At 33.9% G+C, this 17,999-nt stretch overlaps 2 protein-coding genes across 2 annotated transcripts; both read left to right on the top strand.

Annotated features, from left to right (window-relative positions):
* The first annotated feature begins 11,581 nt into the window (after nt 1-11,581).
* Nucleotides 11,582-12,627, top strand: LOC21409151 (root meristem growth factor 3). Its single transcript, XM_010093344.1, has 3 exons — nt 11,582-11,672; nt 11,798-11,844; nt 12,310-12,627. The coding sequence occupies exons 1-3, from the start codon at nt 11,582-11,584 to the stop codon at nt 12,625-12,627; spliced, it is 456 nt and encodes a 151-aa protein (XP_010091646.1).
* A 3,689-nt stretch (nt 12,628-16,316) lies between these two features.
* Nucleotides 16,317-17,972, top strand: LOC21409150 (UDP-glycosyltransferase 89A2). The gene has a single exon (XM_010093343.2). It carries the CDS (start codon nt 16,384-16,386, stop codon nt 17,812-17,814), a length of 1,431 nt encoding a protein of 476 aa, XP_010091645.1. The 5' UTR covers nt 16,317-16,383; the 3' UTR covers nt 17,815-17,972.
* Nucleotides 17,973-17,999: the final 27 nt, after the last annotated feature.

Here is a 17,999-nt window from a genome sequence, read left to right as displayed (position 1 = left end):
ATATATATATATATATATATAGATGAGCTTGCAGAGATTTTCAGATTATGTATTACTAATAATCGGGCTAACACATCTTAGTATAATAAAGAAAAACGACTAAGAAAAGAAATATACATATCTTATAGATATATAAGATAGGAGAACGGTGGTTTGAGACATAGCCTAACGATAATTCCACATCTAACGAGTTCAAATCCTCCTATCTCTAAGTTCAAAAAAAAAAACAAAAACAAAAAAACAAAACAAGAAGAAAGAGTTTGCATGAATTTTGTACTCCCATCTTTAATCTAATGGTCAACATTAACCAATTCTATTTTTACTTTAAATTATTGTCAAGATTTCTTCACTTGGCATATTAATTTTCTTACACCTAACAATTCAATATATATAGAAGTAAGAATTGAAGAGGAATAAAATTATTACTTCTATTTTTTCCCTACTATCATACATCATCAACCATAAATTAATACCATACCATCGTCACACACATATATACATAATATACTACTATGACATCTATGTGAAAAATACCACTCAGATAATAGTACTTGTATGTCATCTGCATATGACCTTGTTTATTTTTATTTTTTTTTTCAAAATATGATTTTAAGATATTTTTTAAATTACTATATTGAATTTATTATTCTCAAATATGTTCAAGGTTTTTTTAACTATATTTACTATTTATGTCTTTTAATCAAATCGTGAAATCTCTTTTACTTCAACCTTTGGAGGTTTGCAAAATGCTTACTTGCTTTCTAGGTCCTTTTTGGCTTTCTTTTCTAATTTCTTGGGTATTTTTAAATATTTCTCATTATTTTTTTATGTGCAACTCTCTAAGCATTATTTTTCTAAAATATGGCTCTAATTGTTTTTTCATTCTTTTAACTAAATTTCTGACAATTAAAATTAAGCTGAAATAGAGAAAATAAGCATTTAACAAAATCTATTAAAAACTATTATACTTAATTTAATAAAACTTTCCGTATTTTTTAAAAAAATAAAGTACAAAGTGTTATAGCCACTATACATACTAGTATACATATATATATATATATATATAGACACACACAAATGCATATATGCATTCATACAAACATATATATTTAGATAAAAATACAATGTCAAGTTTGTTACTGCTAAAATTTGACAATTTTAAAATGCTACAATTAATATCAAATTTTAGAATACCGTGCTAAATTAACATATCAATATTAAAATTTATCATTTTAACAAAAAAAAAAAAAATGCTCTAATGCAATGTGATTTTTATGCTAAATTTAGTGTGTAGAAGAAATTATATTATGTTTGGTGTTGAATTTAGCACCAAATAAATCATATACCACAATTTGACATCTAAAAATTGACTTGTTGAGTTTTCAATAGTTACATGAAATGAGAATATGGTACTATTATGAAATGAGAACTTGTAATTATTCATGAAATTTCTAATGTACGTTTGGTTTGATGGAATAACATTCAAATCCAATGAGATAATTATTCCTTTTTTAAGGTGAAATAAAATTTATTAATCATAGTTAGTCATATTGACATTTATAAAAGTATCAATATAATTATGATATTCTTCTACCTAAAAACAATCTTCATTAATTACAAAGGGAGATTCTTTGGTACGCTTAGTGTACCGGTTGGTCAAGCTTTTTTAACAGTTAGATCTACATACTTTTTGTCTTTTACGTGATTTTATGCAGATCCGACTGACAGAAAACTTGACCTACAGGTATGTTGAGTACCGGAGAAGGTCTCTAATTAGAAAAAGAAAGTTTTGTTAGTGTGTGGGCAGTCCTATTACTAATGTGGGAAATGTGACTACAAGAACCACTGCAAGCTTCATTCATCAAGATCTTTGGTGGAATATTTTTGAAGGTCTTGTTTGACACGCCTTCCAATATCTAAGTGTTTATTTTTAGGGGCTGTTTCCGGTAGGTCGTCCTATCGGTAGGATCAGTTTTCTGACCGTTAGGTCTGGTCAAAATCAAATGAGATTGAAAAAATATGCAGACCAGATAGTTTATGATACAAATCTGACAGCTAAAAATGGCTAAAAAATAGAACTACCGATAGTTCCATTTTTCTGATCCTACGAGAGAAACTCCATTATTTTTAAATTACATAGGATTTCTTAAAATAGTTATTATATTATTTCAGGAGTTTCTCCTGTAGGACTACGAAAATGGAACTACCTTTAGTTCTATATTTTTCTGTTGTCAGATATGTTAATAATGGAAAGTTGAAAAACATAAAAGGATAAATTTGTAGTCCCACATAGATTGGGAACTAAAGTTTAGGTTTGCACTTTTGGACTTGGGTAAGAATGTATAGCCAAGAGGCTATCTCACACGCAAGGGGTGCAAATTATGGGCTGATGGGTCAGGGGCTCAATGTGTGCGCCGCATATCGTGGGTGACACACTGTCGGGCTTGTCCTCGTGTGGGCTTTGTTTTGCAAATTTTTTGTTGCATTTCCAACTTAAATTTGAATTTTATTTTTATTAAATTGAACAGACTTCAACTAACTCATGTGCATTAGTATGCATTCAATATGAATATCAATGGCCTTATAACAACATACATTAGTGCATAATTATTGACGAATCTAAACGTGCTTTGGAGCAGATTCATCCGAATGTGAAAGGGTTGTAACCTCCAGATTGAATTCTCATTAATCTGAGATTAATTCGGATTAATTTCACATTATTTTGGTTTGTAACATCTGCAACATCTTATAAATAGAGACTTCCTTCAGCATTTTGAGACACACTAAAAACGAGATTTAGAAGCATTTTTTTCCTTCTCTTTTCGTGTGTTTTCCTGTTTTAGAAAGTCTATGTGCTCAGGTGACAGAGGGAATGCATAGTTAGAGTTCGATGGAATAGTTTTTTTGTGCTGAAGTTTTGCTCGCTATCGTTGTATCCTGAGAAACATACGCTCATTGAATTCTCAAACACCCATAGAAAGAGCAAATTTTTTTTAAGAAAATTGTGAGTTTCACATGCCTTGACTTTCCATCCACTTCCAAATCCCCTTCGAATTAAAGTTTTAATTTTCAGTTGTAATATTTTACTTCCCCATTTTAATTTTCTGCTAATATTTATATACTTGTTCGTTTCTATTATTTTCTATATTCTCTAACACAACTTGCTCATTTTTTTAATCAGCATCAAAAGAATTTGACGGCCATGGAACAATTCTAAGCTAAAACGTGTGACATTTTCAATATGGCCATTTAAAACATACTTAAAATGATATTATTAATTAGGAGTGTTCACAGAATCCATAAATCTGATTGATCTGCGAAATTCAATCTAATCTGAAGTTTTGGATCGGATTGAAAATGATTTTGAATCAGACACGGATTGAGATTTTTCCAATCTGAAGGTTTTGGACCGGATTGCAGATTGAGCACTTTTAAATCCACGAATTCAAAACCATATAGATACATATATATAATTTTTATAATTACATATATAATTTTTATAAATTTGGTATATACTTAGTGACCGATATCTAATATCCCTATTATAAAGTTCATATATGATATTCCTAGTCCTTACTATAAAGCCTAACCCATTGTGAAACCCTAAAACAAAAACTAAGCAGTTCTCTCATCTCTGCCTCATTCGGCTCTCTCCGCCTCCTCTCATCACAATACGCATCCCAGCTTTCTCTCCAAGACTGCAGCGTCTCTCCAAGTCTCCATAGACCAAAAATTCTCTCCAAGTTCACATTTATTGTTGGAAGTTCTAATCTCTACAAGTCTCTAGCGTCCTTTTTTTTTTTTTTTTTTTGTGCTTGCATGATCAAACAATTTAGATGTTTATTAAGATTTCATGTTGTGTTTATTTTATATGGATGTTTATTAATTTATATTTTTAAAGGTCAGAATTCGTGAATCTATGAGTCCAATCCGCAAAATTAGATAGGTTTTGAATTAGATTAGATCCAATCAGAGAAGATTTTGGATCAGACACAGATTAGAATTTTTTCAATCCGCAGTTCTAGATTGGATTGTAGATTGGCCTTCAATATGCAGATTGGGATCCATGAACACCTTTATTATTGACTATCAAGTCGAAGCATAAAATGAACATGGTACCAAATATAATATTTCCGTTTTTTTTTTGTTAAATTTGGCATTCATTGATCTTTGCATTAAAGTTGATTTAACATATGTCAAAATTTAACATTTGGCTGGCTATTAGCTTTGTTTTAAGTAAATACTAGTAAAAAAGCATGTGCTTCGCGCACGTGACTCATTTCAAACAACAGATATATAAAAATAAGAAAAAAATATAAAGCAAAAGGCAAAGAAAAAAAAAGACAAAAAAAAACCTTTTGTGCGAAATGTTTTAAAGCTGAAATTTATGATGATTGCAGAGGATGTTTATGTAAATACACATTTAAGAATAAATTAATTCAGTAAGGTAATTAGGAAAAAATATTTTGAATAACCGTAAGTGTTTAAATTAGATATATTTGAAAATATATAAAAACTAACAGTTAAGAGATGTAATAAAAAAAGATACGAGGAAAAAAAAGAAGTAGAGAAAAAAAGAAAACTTTAAAAAGAATTTAAAAAGAAAAATTTTAAAAAGTTAAAAAAAAATAAAAAAAAGAAAGAAAGAAAGAAAGAAAGTAGGCGGGCGATGAAACGGGAGGAGGCAACAAAATGCCCGTCCAAAAAAACCTATTCTCCCTTAGGAGATAGGTAAAGATACAATTCAATAATATGAAAAGACAATACAATTAGTAATTTAAAAAAAACAATTATATTCCGTGCGAGAGAATAATACTTCGTTAAAAGGTAATGTAAACAGCAATCTACGTTCTACACCCCTTCGAAAAGAAAAAAGCAACCCACCGTCACACAACCTTCTACTATAAGAAACATGGCATCAGCAAACAACCGGTTACACGTGTCAATTCAAATCATTCAAGAAGACTACTGAGATTCCGTTTATTTCACCGATTTAAATTTTGCTACAATAAAAAGCTCTTAGAAATAATTACATTTAACTTTTTTACTACAGTAAAAAGCTCTCACATAAAATCACACCTCAACTCGAATTAAAAAAGCTCGAATCAGCGAACTAAACGAGCCCTCATTTTACAAGCGGGATTTTTTCAAAGAGGTAAATTACCAAAAAATGAGTATATATACACACAACTTTTTTATAGATCCTTTAATAGTTGTCAATAATCTCATATCAAATGATGTCGATAATCTCATAGCATGGAAGCGACACAAAAAGCCGCAACAAAATAAATTTAATGAATGGAAAACACAAAACAAACACACAAATTAAGTCTCCGTTTATTTCACCGATTCGAGTTTAGAATTCGAATTTTGTTACTAAAAACGCTCTCATAAATAATCATATTTAACTTTTTTATTACAGTAAAAAATTCTCACATAAAATCACATCTTAACTCGAATCAACGAACTAAACGAGTCTAAACTCGAGTGAGATACACTATTATTACAAATCAAAATCAAACTCAACAGAAAAAGGAGAAAAATAAACCAAAAAAAAAAAAAGAGGAAGCTTACAGCGGAGAGACAAACTTCAACTGCAGAGACAAAAGGAAAAGTCAGGCACCATATTAGGGGAGAAGCATCATAAAGCATCACCGAACCAACAACACATGCAATACATGTGTGCCATTGCCACACTATTAACACCATCAAATAAATGCATTACAGCATTGAGGCATATATGCTATAAAAGCAACGTGTCTCGGACTCTAGAATGTGACCTAAACCTATTAGTGCTCCCACCCTATTTCGCTTTAGATTCGGCACTTGTGCGTCGCAGTATCAAACCTCGCCCCACCACCACCAGTAAGGCTGCAAGGTCGTGGACAAAATTACACGGATGGGAGTCTAGTAGCGCGCTTGCAAGCGGTGCTAAGGGCGTCAGTTTGTGTATCGTTAATGGCTGATTAGTTATAGTATTGATCTTTCCACTTAATAATTATAATTTTTTAAATCTTTGAAAAATAAAACTTTTGCCAGTTATAAGTTTCACATTTAAAATAATAAGATTAATAAATAGGGATAAGAAAACGTAGAAAAATGGCCATTGTTAAAGGCATTGTTTTAATAAATGCCGAAATGACAAAAAAAAAAAAAAAGAAGTCAATCAATGGTTTGATTTTCTGATTGATTTGATTGTCACTCACTGAAACTGATACCAATTATTAGTATTTAATGAGTGTCAATGAATAATTTACCTATTCATAACTGATTAACCGGATTAATTGGCCATGGCGTTAACCATTTTAATGCCTATTGGTTGTTTTTCAAAATTTTTTTGAAAAAAAATCTTGACCTTTATTGAAAGAGATAGCCAAAGCCCTCCCATTTACCTAATTTTTCAAATGAATATATTAGCTAAAATAAGATCATATATTGGATATAAAATAAAACAACATATTAACTCGATTATTTTGATATTTCTCCGTATAAAATATGACATTACCAATTAACACATTGACTAATGATGATGTGTTTGAAAGAGTATGACTGTATGAGTATCTAAACCTCCATATGTTTATGTAAATGTCAAAAATTAAAGTTGCATATAATTTTGTTTGCATTCTCCGGCATGTTTTGATTTTATCAAGGATGGGTAGATTATTTCGAAAAGGATCTTTTTATAATAAACAAAGCAAAACTCATTCTCTCACCACCCGACCGATGTGGTATTATCGAAAGGCATAAAATGATATCAACTCTAGCTTTGTAAATGGTGACTATGAAATTGAAGATACTTTCTTATTTAATAATAATTACTAAAAAATAAGGATGAAAAATCAACCCATAGATATTGGACAAGACATATTACAATTAAGAGAGAGAACGAAATCTCCCAAAAGAACGATATGCAAAATATGAAAGTTCCAACCAAAAAAAAAATACATATAGAGGACCAGTTTAGCATTATTGTACTCTTGAAAATTTCTGTTGTTACTGTGTTATTAGTCAAAAGTTGCTATAACCAGAAACATGTGGATGTTTGATAATTTTGTTTTTTAAGTTGTTGTGAATACCAGAAGCATAAATTTAGGTGTTTGGTAATCTATGTATAAATTTGCTGTGAAAATGTATAATGACTGAAATAGACATACTTTAACACACAAACTTATAATTAGTTTTATTTCTATTTTTATAGTCAATATTCATAATATTTATACACTAAAATACTAAAAAAATATAATTTTCATTTTATTAATTAAAATATCTCTAAAAGTAAATTGATTTTATTCGAGGAGATAAATTATATATCTATAAAGAAATTAATAACGTAAAGAACTGAAGGTAAATTATTTTTCAAACTAGGAACATTATAATAAAAATATATTATTAAAATTTAGCATATGATATTTATTAAAGATTTTTAATTTTCAAATAAACATTTAAAATAAAATATATCCTTTAATTTGATTTGGAAGAAATAAAATGAGTTGATTGAGAATTAATTATTATTATTAGGGTTATTTTAATAAACTTACACAATGACAGCAGAAGCGTTTGTGGGAATTAAGTTTTACTCTTTATTTTTAATTAATAACCTTTTGAATAATATAACATTTAATTAAGAGAGTACTAATTAATAATATGGGGTAAAATCACGACTCATATATTTTAAGGGGTATTTGAAACATAGTTAATATATTCATGTCGACTAAAGTTCAATTACATGAGAAAATTTGAAACCACATGCGTCCGTTCTTGTTCTCTTTTCCCTTCGTTTGTTTAATTTCTTCTGCTAACACTCTTTTTTTTTACTCTTTCCACTAGTTTGGCTTATCCTTCATTGCCTAATTACAAGCTGTTTTATGGGGCAGTCTTTTCTGCTGGTGGAGATTATATGAATTGGGAAATTTGCTGGTGTAGAAAACTCGACCTCCGTTTCTGTTTGAGTTTCGAGTTATCTTGTCGTGTTATGATCGGCCAAATTGTCTCTCGTAATGAGTACTGGCAAGGTGCAGCAGACCGTGTGTATGATCGGCCATTTGTTTGCTTTAAAAAATGACAGTAATACTAAAAGACAAAAACATAACATAATTGACATAACCAACATACGGCAATTAAAAAAAAAATCGATTGGGAACAAGACGACAACAAGATAAGAAAATAGCTTGGATAAACGACGGCAACTGCAAGATGAGAACTATCAGGGAAATGCCATCGTACAAACAAACGACAATAACTAAAAACCAGCACAAATACGACGACACGACATAAACAACATTGACTACAAACCAAGCCATTATAGGAAAGCGAAATCGTCCCCAGACTCTATACAACGATTAGAACCAAAATATGAGATTTATTGGGACCACATAAAGAATGAAGTTATTCGTAGTAAAGTAGGTAGGTGCGCGAAGGCTGCTTGAGGTGGTTCGGACATGTCCAACGTAGACCGTTAGAAGCACCAGTTCGTGCTTGGGAGGACATTCTTATACCTAATACTAAGAGAGGGAGGGGTAGACCAAGAATTACGTTGACCGAAGTCGTTAGGAAAGACATTCTAGATCCAGGCCTTCAGGAAAATATAATTTCGAACAGAGCCGTGTGGAAAAGTGAAATTCATATAGCCGACCTCAATTAAGTTGTGATTAAGGCTTGTTATTGTTGTGTATTGGGAAAAGGCATCGCATGAACAAATGAAAAATACTCTAAAAAAAGGACAAGAAAACAACACTAACTAAAAACGACATCGGTTGGGTTCACGACAAGGTAGAAACAAATCCAACCTGACAAACGTCAACCATAAATATGAGAATGTTGTTGAAACAACATCTTACAAAAAGAATGACATTAAAAATGGCACTAACAAAAAAGGACAACAATATATAAACAACGTAATAAATAACGACATAAAGGAAATGGGAAAATAACTCGACAACGAAGACTACTGTAGAGCCAACATACAAGCAAAATCATGGTGACAAATGATGAGATTATACGAGAACTACACATATGAGAACAATTGTTGAAACGGACCGAACAAACAAACAAGAAATAAATGAAAAGGACGTTTAAAAGACAGTAACTAAAAACGACATTAAACAACATAAACTAAAAACAACAATTGAAATAAAAAAGGCACATCGTCTGTGAAACCACAACATAAAATGAAATCATAATGACAAACGACAGCAACTATAAATACGAGATCTATTCTCGAAACGACATCACACGAACAAACAATAATAACAGACAACGATACTGACTAAAAACGACAACACATAAAAGGCATAAAGCGACAATAAGATGAAACACAACATTAGTGGGAAAACACGACACATTCTACTAACATTATAAAACCGAAAGCATCTCGGCAAATAGGGTGAAAAAAAAAACGACAAACCCCAGGAGCCAATAACCCACACAACCCAACCCAACTCAACCCAACCCATTGTAATCGAACCCGGCCTATTTGGAAAATAAAATATTTAAACTAAACATGGCTTATTAATTTTTAATGGCTAGTAAATAAGGTATTTACTTCTAAAAGTTTTAAAACTTGGCCTATTCATTATAATTTTTTAATTTAAAATCAACCCACCCAATTAAAACTTGGCCAATTCACTACAATTTTTTAATTTAAAATCAACCCACCCAAATTTAATTAGGTGGGTTGAAAATTTTCAGAAACCCACTCATGTTCACCTCTATGCTAAAGGACAACAACCATAAATATCGGAACTATCAGCAGAGAACATATACAAACTAACGACAATAAGTGTAAAACAAGAACAGCACTACTTTAACCAAATAACTGTAAAACGATTTTAAAAATAACAGTAAAACGATAACAATTAAAACAACAAACACCACCTCAATAATGATAACAATTAAAACAACAATAAATAAAAATGACGTCGCCTTACAAGCGACAACAATGTTAAAGCAACTACAAATTCAAGAACTATTCGGCGAACGGCAGCGTACGAGGAAACGACAATAGCTGTAGTACAACAAAACAGAATGACTGAACCAAAAAAACAGTAGGTAAATAAAAACTACAGTAATTACCACAAAGGGAAACCACATAAAAATACTATTTCCTCACACGTACATACTATATTATGCATGGTTTTGATTTTTTTTTAAAAAAAAACTATTGTGCATAGTTTTAGTGCACTCAGGATTCAAGTTACTTTATGAGTACTGGTAAATCTACATTATATTGAAATCAGAGATTATTTTTCATTGTGCCCAAAAAAAAAAAAAAAAAAAAAAAAAAAAAAAAAAAAAAAAAAAACGTTATAAGTTCGGTATGAAGTACGACGTACTTGGGATGCATACGTGGAGGATCGGCACATGATTGTATCCATTAATCAATTTGTAATTACGTGAACATCCATGTTCGCACAGACTCCTAAATTATTGAAATCAGAGATTATTTTTCATTGTGCCCATTATCATGCAAAAGGTTATTTGGATTTAGGACAAAAGCGAAAAACAAAGCTAGCTTGCCGGAAGTGGCAACTCCCAAGAAAATCCTCAAATGCGATGGAAATTTAGAGGGCCAAGCCTTTCCTTTATTATTATTGTTGTTGTTATTATTATTATTATTATTATTATTATTTTAAATCCATCAGATACACTATGGACGAGGAAGCACACCTGCCGAAATAAAGTGAGAGGATGTATAAGTATTGATCTTCTAAATTCTATTAATTCCTAAATTCTAGAAGTACCGTACCAAGTTGATTAATTTGGTGCAGTCTAATCTCAATCTTTTCTTCTTCTCTTCTTAATTATTTTTTAACGAACCAAGTTGGTAAGTGTTATACATTCTTTATTGTCAATCTTACACATTCACCGAGTTATTGAATTACATGATAAGATATTTATAGGAAAACAAAAGGCTTACATGCAGCACATGTACACGTTAATAAGTAGTAGTATTTGCAGTCAACGTATTCTCACACATGTGTGAAAAGGAGTCTAAAAAATTGTGTATACATACATATTTTGTACATATATAGGCACACACACATATACATTTAAAAAAATGGCAACCTCGATTGGCAAAGAAGGGCCAGCTTTTTTTTCTTTTTCTTTTTTTCCTTCTCGTTGAATGAGTGACGTTAGACAGGCGGAGAACACCCGTATTTGACGTCGCACGCTAACACACCAATTCTCCTCAAAACTATGCATCGATTGTGACGAGAGTCAAGAGGCCGTTTGATTCTGGATACAACAAAAATTGCATCAAATTCTTGTCAAGTTATATGCTTTGAGATTTTCCTAATTTATTGATTAAAAAACACACACATGGCCAACAGACACAAGGTTTGATGCAGCTACACTTTTTTAGCTTCACATTTCAATATTGTATTATTAATCTTCCTAGTAAGTCCCTAGTTTTGACTTGGGTTTATATGTTTTGTTTGTTTCAACGGCCTCTATTGGGAAATATAGGCATTAAACTAGACTATAAATTAAAGCAACATTCTCTAAGCTTTCATTTATTTTTCTGGTCTCTGCAACAAACTGATCACAGCGAAATCCAAGGAAAGAAAAAGAAAGATTAATTATGGCTTCTGTTATTAAGTTTACTAATTGTTTACTTATAGTGTTGTTGTGCTTATCTTCTGTATGGCTATCCAATGCACAAGCCTCTCAAGGTATCTGCCAAAACTTTGTCTCTAGAATATCATGTTATTTCAGTTTACTTTTTTTTTTTTTTTTCTACATAAGAACTGAGTTTTTACTGTTATGTCTTACATTTTTTGTGTCTTGTAATTACTAGATGGAAATGCTACTGCAGAAAGTACTGCTATTTTGAAGACTCGAAAGGTACGTAAGACCGTCGGAATTATATATATATATATAACTATATTTTACCTCTTAATAGATCATTAATAAGATTTTAAGAGAATTAAGAGCCTGACATAACATCAAGTTGATTTTGATCAATCTAATTTCTGTCCATGATATATATTCTTTGTTAAGCCTGTCTAATCAATATTCATTCGTATACTTGCTTAAATATTGTTCTGGGCATAGACGAGGTTATAAACACATATTTAGTTCCTGAATTATAGGCCAAATCTCATATGTTGGTAGTTCTTCTTTCATTAATTGGATAATTATTTGATAGATTAGGAAATCATTCTTGAACGTTTTAAGAGTTAGAGACCAAAGTAGGATTGGTCTATAGTTCAGAGACATAAGATAATCTATCTGTTTATCTAAAAGTTTTAGCTAGTTATATAGCTCCAAAGCTTTTAATTAAAGATATCCACTTTTATTGTTGATCAGGAATTCATGGCAAACGCTGCCACAGCTAGTACTATAGATCATTATGGATTTGGGGGAAGGAAAATGGCTTTGCACAAGGTGATGAGGCTAGCCAATGTTCAAGCTGAAGGTGCTACAGGAAGCAACTTAAAGGACTCGACAGGTTCAAACAACCAAGTTGAAGAAAAAATGTTTTGCAGGAAGAAGAAGAGGGGTGATCAGAAGGCGAAATGTAAGCAAACTGTTCGTTTTTCTGCGGAGATCGATGAGGCGGCAGGTTTTGTAGCTTTCAGTGCCGATTACCGTGCACCAAGACACCATCCTCCTAAGAATAACTGATTAAAATTTCAATGTGTTATGCGAGTGATCCCCTTAGAGAAAAAAACTTAATTACTATTCGCTCTTGTTTTACCTAATGATTATATTTTTGGCAACTTTCCTTTCTTGTTTTCCTCGTGAAGCATGTTTAAATGTTATCTACGCCTGAGTGTTTATGTATATATGCGAAGAAATTTTGCAAACAAGTTAGTGTTGTGTTGTTGAACTATATGTTTTGTCGGCAAACCAAAAGGATTAAAACTGCTGGTTTTGTTCTATTCGTATGCCATTTGGTTCTATAAGTATGTCGTTACATATGAGATCTTTCGTTTTTTGGCTATCTATACATAGCCCAAAATTTGTTCCTTTTTCTTAGTTGAGCATGCATTCCTTGAACACGTTTAGTTGGAAGAACATAATAGTTGACTTGGACTCAAAATTCAGGTGGTTTTTTATTATTATTTTTTGTTGAAGTACTGTACCATAACTGTAGTGAATGCAAAATTAATGTTTTAGAGTTGAGTTGTGTCTTGATTTAACACTCATGCATGTAATAGAACTTATATATGCCAGACTTATAAACAAAGAAAATAGAAATAGAACGGACGTACGGCCTAATTTTCTTGGAGATCAAGAAGATGACATGCATAACTCTCTTGAAATAACTTTGACTAATTCATTCACAAACTTGATTTTCACTCATCTTTTCCATGAAATGAACAGCTTATAGAAGTTTGTCAGGCAACATGATGTAGCAGAAGCATTAAATGCGTCGATTCTAGGAAGAATATCGAAAATTGCACAAGAGATATTAAGAGAATTCTCAAGGATCTTTATTAATAGCCATCAAAAACTGAATGACAAACTAACAATAAAGACCTTAAATAACAAAAGTAGTAATCCTATCTCTAATTGAATTCAAAATTCTAATTCTAAAGCAAACTAGTACTTAATAATCCCATCTCTAAATTTTAAAGCTTATTACAAAAAGGAAATAAACATAATTATCCAAAAATAACTAAAACATCTGCCCAATTTAAAATGCAAATAATTGAAGACAATCTTCCTAAATACGCTATCCGGCTACATCACAGCAGCCAAGAGGTATCTAATTGAACAACTTTTTATTGGTCCGTTTCAGTTCCAAAACAAAAATGGTTTTACCATTAGATTATGCTTCCAACCGCAGTCATTGTTTCAAACTTTTTATTTCAATGTGATTTTTGCGAGATTTAAAAATGTGTTCGATTGGAGAGATATTAAGGAAGTTAGAGGGGTTGAAGGAGATACTCAGGCCTCATTCACTTCGCGGATTCGAGTTTTCAATTCGAGCTGAGATGTGACATTTTCTGAGACATTTTTACTGTAGCAGAAAAAGTTAGATGTGACATTTTCTGAAAGTTTTTTACTGTAGAAACCTAAAACTGAAAATTCGAATCGGTGAAATGAACGAGGCTTCAATCTCTTGTTTAGTTGGAGCGAAGAGATGAAGGAAAGGAGAAATATGGGAATGAGTGGGGATGGGCCGGAGAATGATTTCTCAACCCCATTCTTGCCCACCAAAACCATCTTCATCCTCACCCCCATCCCTATTAAAATAAAAGCGGGGCCAGGGTCGGGGATTTCCCGTTGGGAGGTCTCCCCATACTTGACAGACCTTTCTTATATTGGTCTCATTCCTCCTCCTAATATAATAATGCATTTTAAATTTATAACAATTTAAAACAAATGTAGAAATCCACCATAAATTTAAACCAAAATAAAGCGCCACTAAATAAATCAAATTCCAGATATATGCATACCAAATCTTAATAATAAAGCCACAAACATCAATTATAATTCAAAAGTTAATTTTATATATAAAATATATAATATATGAATACAAGGGAGGAGGTTGGGCGGGGAATGCTTCCTCCTCCCCGTTCTGCAACTCGGAGACAAGATTTTGTCCCATTCTCAATTATTCCCTTATTTTTGCACATACCCATTCCTTTCAATGCAAATTCCTGTAGAGAATATTATCTTCTCTATAGATGGTCTCTATTTTATAGCCCACATAAACTAATCTTCGTAATAACAGAAGGATCTACCAAATCTCCTAAATTTTGATTTATAGGGGAAAAAAAAGGACCTATCGTCTAAAAGAATCATTAATGGTAATATATACGATGTAAATAATTAGGCAAATATCCGTCTTTTTTATTTTTAACTCATCTTTGGTACTACCAAACAATTTAGAATAAATATTAATCATAATACATATTCCTCTAACTAGGGCTGTTCATAAACCCGAACAACCCGCAAACCCAACCCCCCCCGCCCCAATCCAAGCCGAAAAAAGCAACCTGCATCATTATTTTTAAATTTGCGGCTCATTATACCTCTGGCCCGAAGTGTTTGGGGCGGATTGCGGGTTGGGCCCATAACAACCCGCAATCCCCAACCCAACCCGCCCAACATACCCCCAAGCTTTCGGCCCAAGCCGAACTGCCTAAGTTCTCCCCTAGGCTCGCTAACATTAGGGTTCACAATCTTATCCTCGGTCTTCCCTCCCGTGAACCCCCTCTTCTTGCCTCTTCCTTTTCAGTTTTCCCTGTTCTTCCCCTCCCATGAACCCCCTCATAACTCTCTCCTCATTGCTCAGGCCTCTCGGCCGCCGTCTTGCCCACTTTCTCCGGTGCTCTCTCGCCGGACTGATAAGGATGGTTGCTATTTCTATTTAATGATGAAGTTTGAATATTCTATTGAACTTTAAGTCTTTGATTTTTTGAATGTTGAAACCGACCACCCAACCCACCCCGCACCGCCCCAACCCAACCCGAACATTGTTGGGCTGTGAAATTTTTCTAACATCGTTGGGGCCAAATATGTGCAACCCGCACCCTTTGGGGCGGGGAAAAAAAGTCCTACCCCGCACCAACCCAACCCATGAACAGCCCTACCTCTAACTCTCTCTCATTCTTTCTACATTTCAAGAACACAAAACTCTACTAAAAAGCCCCAAGAAAGAAAAGGAAATATAACTTCGTTCATTTTAACGATTTTAATTTAAATTTTAAATTTTATTACAGTAAAAAACTCTTAAAAACAGTCCTATATAATTTTTTTGTTATAATAAAAAATTCTCATATAAAATCACATCTTAACTCAAATTAAAAATTCAAATTACGAACTAAACGTGCCCTTATTATAGGGAGAAAGAGGAAAATAAGCCAAGAATTGAGATGAATTAAAATTAATAGGTCAATAGTTTATATAAGTTAATAAATAGGCTATTTTCATCCGTAACTTGTCTGGTTATGAACTATAACTTGATAAGTTATTGTCCATAATTGTCTATAATTTGTCTGGCTATGAACCATAACTTGACAAATTTATCCATAACTTATCTGGTTATGAACTATAACTTAACAAGTTATGACCTATTAATTTTTATAACTAAAATTTAACCTATATACTTTTTTAAGCTTTTCATAGTGGCATATTTTCTACTATTTACCCATATTATATTACAAACCAATTCCACGACCCAAGTCAACTCAACAACTCAAGCCACCTACGTCATTGACTTCTTGAGCATCGTCATTGACTTCTTGAGCATCATCATTCACAAACCACCATTCACCAACAAACTTTTCCAATCACCAACAAAACCAAAAAAGAGCACTCCACTCATTATTCTAAGCCCCAAATCAAACACAGAAATTCTAAACCCCCAAAAAAAAAAAAAAAAAAAAAAAAAAAAAAAAAAAAATTATACACAAGTTACGGTGAAGAATGTCGTCAGGCGCCGGCGGAGACCACCCTCCCCACATCCTGGTCTTCCCTTACCCGGCCCAAGGCCACATGCTCACCCTCCTCGACCTCACCCACCAACTCGCCCTCAAAAACTTCCCCATCACCATCTTACTCACTCCCAAAAACCTCCCTACTCTCTCCCCACTCCTCTCCGCCCACCCCACCACCATCCAAACCTTCCTCCTCCCCTTTCCTCCCCACCCCGACATCCCCGCTGGCATCGAAAACGTCAAAGACATCGGAAACTCCGGCAACCTCCCCATCATCAACGCCCTCTCCAACCTCCAAGACCCCATTATCCGCTGGTTCAACTCCCACCGTAACCCCCCTGCCGCCCTCCTCTCCGATTTCTTCCTCGGCTGGACGGAGCATCTCGCCCGTCGAATCGGCATCCCCCACATCGCATTCTTCTCCTCCGGTGCCTTTCTCGCCTCCGTTCTCGACTTGTCCTTGACAAACTTTAGCAAGATCAGCACTTTACCCGCCGTTGACTTCCATGATCTTCCCGGATCGCCTTCCTTCAAGGAACAACACTTGCCTTCCGTCATGCGGGTATGTAAGAAGATGACGCCGGAGACGGACTTCCTTAAGGGTAGTTTGCTGGCGAATTTTTCTAGTTGGGGTTGCGTGTTCAACACGTTTGATGCTGTGGAAGGTGAGTTTTTGAGGTATTTAAGGAAGAGAGTGGGACACCATAGAGTTTATGGTGTTGGGCCATTGAGTTTGATGGGTGTTGAGGAAAGAATAGAGACTGAGAATAGAAATTTTGGTCATGTTATGGCGTGGCTTGATGGGTGTCCTGAGGATTCTGCTTTGTATGTATGTTTTGGGAGCCAGAAGATGCTTAGTAAGGCACAAATGGAGGCATTGGCTTTTGGGCTTGAGAAGAGCGGGGTGAGGTTCATATGGGTGGTGAAAACCGCCAGAACAGCCGAGCAGGCGGCGGAGGGGAAGGGCGTTGTTCCCGAGGGGTTTGAGGAGAGGGTAGGATTTGAAAGAGGGTTGGTGATCAGAGGGTGGGCGCCTCAGAGGTTGTTACTGAGCCATAGGGCCGTTGGGGGGTTTGTGAGCCACTGCGGGTGGAACTCGGTGCTGGAGGCTGCAGTGGCGGGGGTGAGGATACTAGCATGGCCAATGGAGGCCGACCAGCATGTCAATGCCAGGCTGCTGGTGGAGGACATGGGAGTGGCGGTGAGAGTGTGCGAGGGAGCTGATGGAGTGCCTGACCCGGTTGAGCTGGGGAATGTGGTGGCAACAGCAATGCGCGAGGAGGCACCGCAGAAGGCGAAGGCAAAGGAGTTGAGAGATGAGGCGATAGCTGCAGTGAGGGATGGTGGGAGCTCTGCATTTGACTTGGATGAGCTTGTGAGAGAGTTGTGTAAACTGCCGAAGCCTGTAGGAAAAAAATAGTAAAAGATATGGAATGAGGCTCTTGTATGTTTTTTTTTTTTTTTGGGGTATATTTTTTAATTATGATTCGGACGAATAATAACAATTATATTTTGCATTTAACGAATAATGTTTCAAACTGAACATAGATGCAGACAAATATTCCAATACTAGTCATGTTGGTGTTGGGGACTACTATAAGGAAT

The sequence above is a fragment of the Morus notabilis genome, unplaced genomic scaffold, assembly GCF_000414095.1.
Source record: "Morus notabilis unplaced genomic scaffold, ASM41409v2 Scaffold73, whole genome shotgun sequence".
Lineage (NCBI taxonomy): Eukaryota > Viridiplantae > Streptophyta > Magnoliopsida > Rosales > Moraceae > Morus > Morus notabilis.
The sequence above is the reverse complement of the archived record's forward strand: the minus strand, read 5'-3'. Positions and strand labels throughout refer to the sequence as shown.

Bases quoted from the DNA above. Each gene is read 5' to 3' on its own strand.
- LOC21409151 (XM_010093344.1), top strand. From the start codon at position 11,582: ATGGCTTCTGTTATTAAGTTTACTAATTGTTTACTTATAGTGTTGTTG. The intron at 11,673-11,797 runs GTATCTGCCAAA...TGTAATTACTAG, and splicing joins CAATGCACAAGCCTCTCAAG to ATGGAAATGCTACTGCAGAA. The intron at 11,845-12,309 runs GTACGTAAGACC...ATTGTTGATCAG, and splicing joins CTATTTTGAAGACTCGAAAG to GAATTCATGGCAAACGCTGC.
- LOC21409150 (XM_010093343.2), top strand. From the start codon at position 16,384: ATGTCGTCAGGCGCCGGCGGAGACCACCCTCCCCACATCCTGGTCTTC.